Here is a 10,070-nt window from a genome sequence, read left to right as displayed (position 1 = left end):
TTGTATTCTGTAGCATTCCAATTTCCCTTCACTGGGACTAAGAGGGTTAGCACTGCTGCCTCACACCTCCAGGGTTGAAGGTTCGAATCCCATCTTCGCCCTGTGTGTGCGGAGTTTGCGTGTTCTCCCTGTGCTTCAGGGGTTTCCTCTGGGTACTCTGGTTTCCTCCTCCAGTCCAAAGACATGTGCTGTAGGATGATTGGCATCTCTGAATTGTCCGTAGTGTGAGAGTGTGTGTGATTGTGCCCTGCGATGGGTTGGCACCCCGTCCAGGGATAGGCTCCAGGCTCCCTGTGACCCTGTGGAGGATAAGCAGTGCATAAAATGGATGGATGTGTGGATGTGGATTTCCTGTTATAATAAAAAGCTCCACTCTTCTGGGAACGCTTTCCACTAGATGTTGGAGCGTGGCTGTGGGGATTTGTGTTCATTCAGCTACAAGAGCATTAGTGAGATCAGGTACTGATGTTGGTGAGGAGGTCTGGGGTTCAGTCGGCGTTCCAGTTCATCCCAAAGGTGTTCAGTGGGGTTGAGGTCAGGGCTCTGTGCAGGACACTCGAGTTCTTCCACTCCAACCTTCACACACCATGTCTTCATGGAGCTCGCTTTGTGCACAGGGGCATCGTCATGCTGGAACAGGTTTCAGCCTCTTAGTTCCAGTGAAGGGAAACTGTAATGCTACAGCGTACAAAAATTCTATACAATTGTCTTGTCGGATGGAATCATATCACAGCTCAGTGTAATGATGCTCTTGGAAAACAGTGCCCAAACATATTTCAGGGCAATTTTGTGAGATACAGACATTCTAGGGTACCTTGAAAACTCTATGACTATAAACTGCCCTGCTAACTTTAAAAAAAAAAGTGAACAGAATTATGGGACTGTCTTTGCAGAGAAGTATACACGTGACGCTACATTAACTGTCTAATGTTGGCCGCCACAATCCTTAAGTTATGAGCATGCTGTTGCTCCAGAATGGCTGCTTACCGTTATTGTGTCCATGACAATACTTCATGTGATGAATATTCTTGTATACCATGTAATGATTTATCAGGACATGACACTGGCCTTGTGTATGATCAAGGCCGTATTTAAAAGACAATTAGTGACACAACGTAATGCAACATGTTATTTATTAAAAATTAAATTAACATTGAATATGTGTACTTGTATCAAAAATCAAGGTTTCAAATCAAATCATTTCTTAAAACGGTTCCTGTCATGTCTTTTAATAATGTCAATAATATTGCTCTTGGTCACAACATCATCCCCTCCTTGTTTAGTACTTTTCCTGGCTCTCCTTTGCTGGTCGAGTAGATGTGGGGAGTTGAGGAGTTGTGGGGGAAGCTGGGATCCAGTCGGCTTTACTCTCTCCACTATGTCCAGAAACAAGCGCTTATTGTTGTTATTCATGAAGGTGATCGCCGTCCCTCTGTGCCCGAGTCTTCCTGCTCTACCAATCTGCAAGTGCAGGTTCGTATTAAGAAAATGACAAGTCATTACATCAGACTCTACAGGCATATCTACCACAGAAATAGCAGTGATGGAGGAACAAAGCTTTCTGAAGCCACAAGAATTTCCTTTCAGCCATATAAAGAGCATTCAGAAAGTATTCTGACCCTTTCATTTTTTTTTTCCACATTTTGTTATGATGCAGCCTTGTGCTAAAATGCCAGATGGAAGCCTTTCCTCACACATGAAAGTATGAAAACATGAAATTAGAATTTTTTTTTTTTTCAAATTCCAAGGAGGCTTTCATGTGTCTTGCAGGTTGACCTTCTGCAAGTTTCTCCCATCTCCACACAATAAAGGTTGATAAAGATTAAATCCAATTTGACACATGTTCTTAAGCCTCAGTATTGGGGTTAAAAAAAAATCAATACATACTGCCAGGTTTAATCACTGTTAATGGACAAAGGCACATCTTACCTGATGAACATACTCATCCATGTTAGTTGGCATGTCGAAATTCACCACCAGCTTGACATTGACCAGGTCCAGTCCTCTACCCAATACGCCCGTACTAACCACCACTTCAAACTGGCCCTCAAGCAGACCCTAAAAAACAAATAAAGGAATCGACAATATTTTTTGTCAAAGCATTGACTTAAATCTGCTAATATTTTAATCTTTCAAAACAGATTTCCAAAAACGATTACCTTGAGGATTCTGTTGCGTTCCCACTGTGTCTTGTCAGAGTGAATAGCTACTGTATTTAAACCCATAACTTTGTGTACAGCTTCACATAAAAGGTCAGCTCCAAGTTTACAGTCCACAAACACCACCACAGGTGGCTGGTAGAGCTTCCCGTCCTGTGGGGGGAAAAGAAATCAGTTCCTGTAAAGATCAGTAGTGAAAAATGTTAACAGCTGATAGTAGCATGTGATCAGGTCACAAGTGAACAGCACTAAGTGCAGGTGTGAACGGAGTCCAGTCCAGCGCATCGTAGAGACGCATTGTGATCTAATCACTCAAATCACCTTCGGAGTTAGTCAGGAGCATATACGACCACGTAACATTAGTGTGAACGCTGCTACCTGCATTAAGGGCACACCAAAATGCCAGATCACCTCAAAGGAGTGTTAATACCAAGTGTGAACAGGGTCAAAAAAAAAACTACGACGGAGTTGACGTAAGCACAATTCCAGCCACCAATATAACTGAAACTATATACCCTTAGCAGTAGTGCCACATGAGACACCAGGCTAGGAAAACCTACAAACCATCCTCAATGTCCTCCCTGGAAAATAACATTGGAAACCAAGACAAAGACGATATGTAAGGAAGTCAGCAATCTGACAGAGCTCCAGAAGGGTACAGGAACAGGGTCCGGCTACTAAAGGAGTACAACTGTATGTTTATAGATGAAGCCCTAACGTCAGATAAAACAACAGTTCTCAAACCAGTCCTCTGTGTAAGCAGGGATAGAGCGAAAATGTGGACCGTCTGGGGGGCCAGGGGGACTAAACTGAGACCACAGCAGTAAACAACAGCTAACACATTAGCACAGGCACTCAGACTGTAGAGATACAAGAATGAAGTAGAGACCAAAAGAATAAATGCCAGCACCACAAATATACTCTCAGCGACAGTACAACAAAACATCGACTGTAAATCCGCTGAGAACTAAAGCTGAACAGTTACAAGTGCAGCCAGGAGTTAATTGTCCACACTGTTAGGCTTGTGTGATATACCGATTTTATCGTCTCTACATGATATTACACTGCTACGACATCCAGCGACGTTTACTCCGATATATTACATTACCAGACCTGCCAACCTTTACGCAGTTCACATAGAACCGCTGCAATTTAACTCCAAAAGAGCAGACTTTTTCTCTTCAATAAAACGAGAGATGAGCCGATCTACATACGAAGTTTGGAAAGATTTGCACAGGTATTTTGAACTTTCACACATTACCCGACAGCGTCAGGAAACCCCGCCCCCTTCCTCCCAATCTTACATGCTCTTGACTGTAAGCTAGGTGATGCGATCTAACTTTCTCTCAAAGTAAATGCAGAATGTTTTAAGATCATTAACGTGAAATAAAACTTGTCAAAACATGACTTAACTATATACTTGTCTAATGTTAGCTAACATCAGTTAACTATATTTAACTGAAATATTTCAGCATAAATGGTCAAAACCAGCACTTCTTCCAAAAGAGAAAAAAAGGAAGAATACTCTCCTTAAAGCTGAAATGGTCTGGATGATTAAATCGTTTATTGCAATTTTTAAAATGGAAAAATCGTAAACAGGGGAAAATAAATATCGCCCAACCTACATATCTGTATTCAGACCTCAGACATAAATATAGACCTATATTTAGATATTTGCACGGGATTTATGCGAGTAGGGCGGAGTTTGCTGAAACCAGACACGTCTCAGTTATGCATGATTCTGATCTTGAACTTAAGCCCATGTTTCTTGTGCGATACGGGCTCGAGCAAGAACCAGTATTAAGTCCGGCTCCACTGTCTCGTTGTAATAACAATATTTCACCCAGAAATTAATGCATGAGATTGTAAATACATCCAAAAACCACGGAGGGCCATATTAGATATATAAATATCACACAATTAGTGAAGCAGATCATCCTTGTAATTTGACAAATCAAAATACTGAATTAAAAGCATGATTAAAAAAACAAAAAACATTGAGTGAGCGACAGTTCTGTGGGCAGAAACGCCTTGTTGATAAGAGAGGTCAGAGGAAAATGGGCAGATTGTTCCGAGCTGCCAGGAAGTCTATAGCAATTCAAATAATCACTCTTTAGTCAACTGTCCAGTTTCTGTGACCCTGTTGTGTGTGAAAAACCCAAGGGATCAGCAGTTTCTGAAATACTCAAACCAGCCTATCTGGCACCAACAACCATGCCATGGTTAAAGTCACAGAGATCACACTTTTTCTTCATTCTGATGTTCGATGTATCTGCATGATTTTTTGCATTGCGCTGCTATACTGAACACACACACACACACACACACACACACACACATACATCGTCCACTTTTGTAAACATTTGTTTTTTTAATTTTGAAGAGACTGTCTGTCATATATGCAATGTTTTAATTATTCTTTCTAGTAAAACAGCTCCATCATGAGCCAGGTCACGCCTCGGTAGATGTGTGTAGTGCAGCAGGCGGTGGGATTCGGAACGAGGAGCTGGTGCTATAGTCTTCGAGTCAAGGTTGCGTCACAACACCATGAAGCATATTACGATTAAACAAATGAAGTTCTGCGAAAGTCAACAAGGAGTAGGATTTTTTTCTTTTTTTGGTTGTTAAACCCACTTGTATGTCTGGCAACTACGAATGAAAAATCGATCCGTTGAACATGAAATCTGCTTGTGCTGGGATCCGGACTGCTGATTTGTTCATCCCCTGAGCAAAAGACCCACTGGAGTGTTGAAATCTTACAAGCTGCCTACCTATGGTCCACTTCATACCACATGTCATTAACCTATCATAGTTTAGAGTAAGACTACATAAGGAATAAGCGATCTCAAATGCTAAAAGGACAAAAACTAAACGCTTATAGGTACACATTAGATATTAAATTCAGGCTCAGGAAAATTAAAGGAGTAAGAACAGGAAAATTCACAGTATGATAATAATCCAACCCCATTATCACAGTCAGGTTTATCTGCTTTCTTCACATTAAATCACTGAAGCAGCAGAGTTAGTATTAAATTATTTGAGTGTTAAAATTACCTGAATATTTTATAGTAGTTTATGTCCAAATATTGTTTTTGTTTTCTCAGATTTTTCTTGGTATGTTTGCTGTTTAGTTGTTTTTAACTGCTGTTAATGGTGCTTGCTGCACATGAAATTGCATGAAGCATCAGTTCGACAATATAATGATGTCGGACATCTCAATACATTATCACACCCCCACCTAGAAGAAATACTTCCTTACATTCAGAATCTCAAAGAGCTTCTTTTTCTTTGATGGCTCCTCTACCCAGAGAACGATCTGGCGGACATTAGCACACGGTTGATTCTTCTGGCCAACTGTAATGCGTACGGGATCGCTGGTCAGACGAGCTGTTAGCAGCTCCGTTCCTGCAGGTATCGTCGCAGACGTTAGCAAAGTCTGATGGTCATCGGGAACGTGCTCCAAAATCTCGAGCACTTGTTGCTGGAATCCCATCTTCAGCATGGTGTCAGCCTGATAAGTTCAACAGAAGATTTTTTTTTACGAACAAAAACAGCTGGAAGTAACGGAGTTTAAATAAAACTGCAACCTGTAACGAATAACAGAATCATACCTCATCAACAACTACAACTTTTACGCCGTCGAGCTGGACAGCCTTCTGCTTCAGAATCTCTATCAGACGGCCTGGAGTGGCAATCACAATCTGTATGCACAGGAAACATGCACTTTATTTCATACACACGTTATTGAGCTACAGGTATACAATACCAAAACAAAACAGAAAATGGCTCGATTTGGTTGATTGATTCATTAAATACTTACATAACTATTATTTTGTATTTATAGTATAAAGTCTTCGCATCTGCTATAGTTTACTCTATTGTCACTGCATACATGTTGAAATTTCAGAGTACTCAGAGAGTATTGTGTTGTTTTAATGCTTTAAAATATCTGGAACTCACTATGTTTCAATATTCACCAGGCTCCATCTAATTCCTTTAAAAAAAATTTTAAAAAAATGTAAATCTGTTTACTATTTACATTTTACTACTGTTTTCATAGCATTGCATAATACTCTGTAGTCAGATTATTTTCAGTGACTTTACCTTCTTTACACAAATGTTTTTGTAATTTGTTTTGGTTTTTTAATGTCTTTTTTATGTTTCTTTTTCTTTGCACATACTGTAATTCAAATCATCTGTATCTGACATACACCGATCAGCCACAACACAAAACCACCTGCCTAATACTGTGTAGGTCCCCCTTGTGCCACCAAGGCAGCTCTGACTCATCGAGGCATGGACTCCACAAGACCTCTGAAGGTGTGCTGTGGTATCTGGCACCAAGACGTTAGCAGCAGATGCTTTAAGTCCTGTAAGTTGCGAGGTGGGGACTCCATGGATCGGATTTGTTTGTCCAGCACGTCCCACAGATGCTCGATCGGATTGAGATCTGGAGAATCTGGAGGCCAAGTCAACACCTTGAACTGTTTGTCATGTTCCTGAAACCATTCCTGAACAATTTTTACAGTGTGGCAGGACACATTATCCTGCTGGAAGAGGTCACTGATATTAGGGAATACTGTTGCCATGAAGGGGTGTATTTGGTCTGCAACAATGTTTATGTAGGTGGTACTTTTCAAAGCAACATCCACATGAATGCCAGGACCCAAGGTTTCTCAGCAGAACATTGCGCAGAGCATCACACTGCCTCCGCCAGCTTGCCTTCTTCCCACAGTGCATCCTGGTGCCATCTCTTCCACAGGTAAGCAACAAACGCACCCGACTATCCACATGATGTAAAGGAATATGTGACTCATGAGACCAGGCCACCTTCTTCCATTGCTCCATGGTCCAGTTCTGATGCTCACGTGCCCATTGTAGGTGCTTTTGGTGGTGGACGGGGGTCAGCATGGGCACTCTGACCAGTCTGTGGCTACGCAGCCCCATACACAGCAAGCTGCGATGCACTGTGTGTTCTGACACCTTTCTATCATAGCCAGCTTTAACTTTTTCAGCAGTTTGTGCTACAGTAGCAGTGATCTTCTGTCAGTGATTTTACTGTTATGGCTGATTGGTGTATATGGAAGGTGCTAGGTACAAACAACAACAATTATTATTATTATTAGAGGTAGTAGTAGTAGTATATGGCCAAAAGTTTGCTGACGCTTGACCATCAAGACCCATATGTGCTTGTTGAACATCCCATTCCCGTTATAATAAGCTCCACTCTTCTGAGAAGCTTTCCATTAGATTTTGGAGCGTGGCTGTGGGGATTTGTGTTCATTCAGCTACAAGAGCATTAGTGAGATCAGGCGCTGATGTTGGTGAGGAGGTCTGGGGTTCAGTCAGTGTTCCAGTTCATCCCAAAGGTGTTCAGTGGGGTTGAGGTCAGGGCTCTGTGCAGGATACTCGAGTTCTTCCACTCCAACCTTCACACACCATGTCTTCATGGAGCTCGCTTTGTGCACAGGGGCATTGGCATGTAGGAACAGTTTTCAGCCTCTTAGTTCCAGTGAAGGGAAATTATAAAGCTACAGCATACAGAGACATTCGATACAATTGTGTGCTTCCAACTTTGTGGGAAGAACCACATATGGCTCTGAATGTCAGGTGTCCACATACTTTTGGCCATATAGCGTAGTACTAGTAGTAAATAGTCACTGAAACTGAAATAAAGCCCTGCCGCTCTTGGGATGCTGGCACGAGTATGGCTTCAAAGCACTACCTTGATTTTCTGTTTGAGCCGATGTAGCTGAGGGGGTAGGGGCATCCCTCCGACCAACAGTGCAGTCCTCATGTTGGGCAGGCCCATAATCAACTCCTTCACCTGTCTCTCGATTTGAATAGCCAGCTCCCGGGTTGGAGTCAGAATCACACTCACAGGGCCGGGTGAAGAACCTGCTTCCTTCTGAAAATCAAAAATAGGCATAAATTAAGGCACAAGAATTTGTAATAATGGTAGTCTTTAGTTTTCAGGATGCAACAGATACTGATGATTGACATGCATTTTTTTCCCTGCTACATAATAGAAAAGAGGTCAAATATGTCTTTCTTTTTGTTTAGAAATCTACCCAAGGACTGTACTCCAAAGATCAGGCCCCCCTCTCTAATCGTGTACTTCCATTAGTCACGTTTAACGCTTGTGTGTTTACACTGGGAAATTCAATAAGTTGCAGTGTCCTGTTAATATCCGGATAATGTACTAATCCAAGAAGGAAATGGGAAGGAAGTGTGGCATGTTGGATGATTTTTATACTCCTGGGCAATATAGCAGAAATGGAGGAGTCACCAGAACCTGCTGAACTTTCAGAAACGCTGGTGAAGTGATAACGTCACTTCAATATCTTTTCCTTTAAAGCAAAAAAAAAAAAAAATGTGAATGGAACAGATTGTAAATTGTTCCTGTGGAGGCTGTCTGTTATTCCATCCATTTTAAAAGCATTACTGAAACAGGTTAGAGGTGTCTTTAAGTGAATGAATCGACAAATTGTGCTTGGCTGAAAACTCTAATAGGTTGTAAAATACATTACGTCTTGTGCTTATTAATCTGATAGCCTAAGTTTCTGCAGTGTGAGTCCTTAATGACTACCACAACGTACAGTTTAGCTTTTTCCTGGTTCGAACCTTAATTTAATGTTCGTTTAAAGATCAGCTGATGATTTCAATCAAGTGCGTTAGTGCTGAGGAAATATCGGGGTGTATGTAGGTGTTGCAGTCATGACATAGAGTCATGATATTTCCACATAGATTATGTGATGTTCAGCAGCACTTTATTAAAATAAAATCTGTTACCTGAAGGCATCTCATCTAGTATCAGGACCAAGCTGCGTTTAAGACTAAAACCTGTTCTTTAACTGTAACATATTCTTACGGATTTTACCTCCAAGCAATGAACCACCACTGGAAGCAGGAAAGCAATGGTTTTTCCAGATCCTGTGTCAGCTGTGGCAATCACATCTCTCCCAGCCAAACCTACAGGAACCATCTGCATTTGGATCGGAGTTGGAGCCTCATAGCCAGCCTTCTTCAGGTTCATTCTGAGTGCTTCAGGAAAGTGGCAGTGCTCAAATTCAATGATGGGCCTGGTGACATTCTGACCTTCTGTAACTACTGAGAGCTCTTTCTTCACCCTTTCAACCTGGTCCTCGCTCAGCTCTGTTATGAAGGCGTCCTCTCTGTAGGAGTAGCCGAGCTCGGCACTAGTGGAAGTGTGCTCAGTATGTGTTGATGATGGAGGGATGCCTGTAGTGTCTGGCTTCATTTTGGAGAAGACCTTTTCTCTGAGTCCCATGCACATGCTGGCCAGGTGGCTCGCCTTGCACTCCAGACTGCACACATCATTGTCAGTGTTGTCGCAGATGTACTCCCCATAACGGCCACACATCACACACACAGGTTCTCCTGGGTTTGGCCATCTCTGGCTTTTCTTGAATGACTTCACAGGTTCCTCCTCTTCCTGCTTCTCTTCCTGCTCCTCTGTTTCATTCCTGATTAACTCGCTTTGTAGTGAGGTGGTGTGTTTGTGTGATTCATCAGGATTATCTTCTGTTTTCACTGAGAAACATTCATCCCCACTGTGCGACTCTGAATCAGTTACACTGGCATCCAAGTTTCCTTTGCTTTTTTTCACCTCAGGGCTTTTCTGACTCTCAGACGCTCTCTTAACCTTTAATGATCGAGGCATAAACATCTTCCTTTCAGGCTCATACAACGCAAAACAGCCCCACACAAGACTAATACATCTATAAATATTATCAATATTATCAATATTATCAATTTATAGTTGACTCCTACGACAAAAAGACGTAAAAACGCACTCGCTTTAACCAGAAAATGGTTAAGAAACTAGACAGCCTGCTGTGCGGCTTGTTTACGCTGATGCGGTCGCACAAATATGACGACATTGCCCGC

The 10,070-nt window shown here is 41.9% G+C and overlaps 1 protein-coding gene across 1 annotated transcript; it reads right to left on the bottom strand.

Moving 5' to 3' along the window:
* Positions 1–1,116: 1,116 nt before the first annotated feature.
* Positions 1,117–10,070, bottom strand: ddx59 (DEAD (Asp-Glu-Ala-Asp) box polypeptide 59). The gene is made up of 7 exons (XM_053238371.1): positions 9,040–10,070; positions 7,885–8,067; positions 5,771–5,860; positions 5,419–5,670; positions 2,160–2,312; positions 1,930–2,058; positions 1,117–1,461 (listed from the first exon to the last, which is right to left on the bottom strand). The coding sequence occupies exons 1-7, from the start codon at positions 9,847–9,849 to the stop codon at positions 1,198–1,200; spliced, it is 1,881 nt and encodes a 626-aa protein (XP_053094346.1). The 5' UTR covers positions 9,850–10,070; the 3' UTR covers positions 1,117–1,197.

The sequence above is a fragment of the Pangasianodon hypophthalmus genome, chromosome 11 (genome assembly GCF_027358585.1).
Source record: "Pangasianodon hypophthalmus isolate fPanHyp1 chromosome 11, fPanHyp1.pri, whole genome shotgun sequence".
Lineage (NCBI taxonomy): Eukaryota > Metazoa > Chordata > Actinopteri > Siluriformes > Pangasiidae > Pangasianodon > Pangasianodon hypophthalmus.
Note: the sequence above shows the minus strand (reverse complement) of the source record. Positions and strands in the feature narration are given on the sequence as shown.

Bases quoted from the DNA above. Each gene is read 5' to 3' on its own strand.
- ddx59 (XM_053238371.1), bottom strand. From the start codon at position 9,849: ATGTTTATGCCTCGATCATTAAAGGTTAAGAGAGCGTCTGAGAGTCAG. The intron at 8,068-9,039 runs GTAAAATCCGTA...TTTGATTTTCAG, and splicing joins TGGTGGTTCATTGCTTGGAG to AAGGAAGCAGGTTCTTCACC. The intron at 5,671-5,770 runs GTATGATTCTGT...TGAACTTATCAG, and splicing joins AAGTTGTAGTTGTTGATGAG to GCTGACACCATGCTGAAGAT.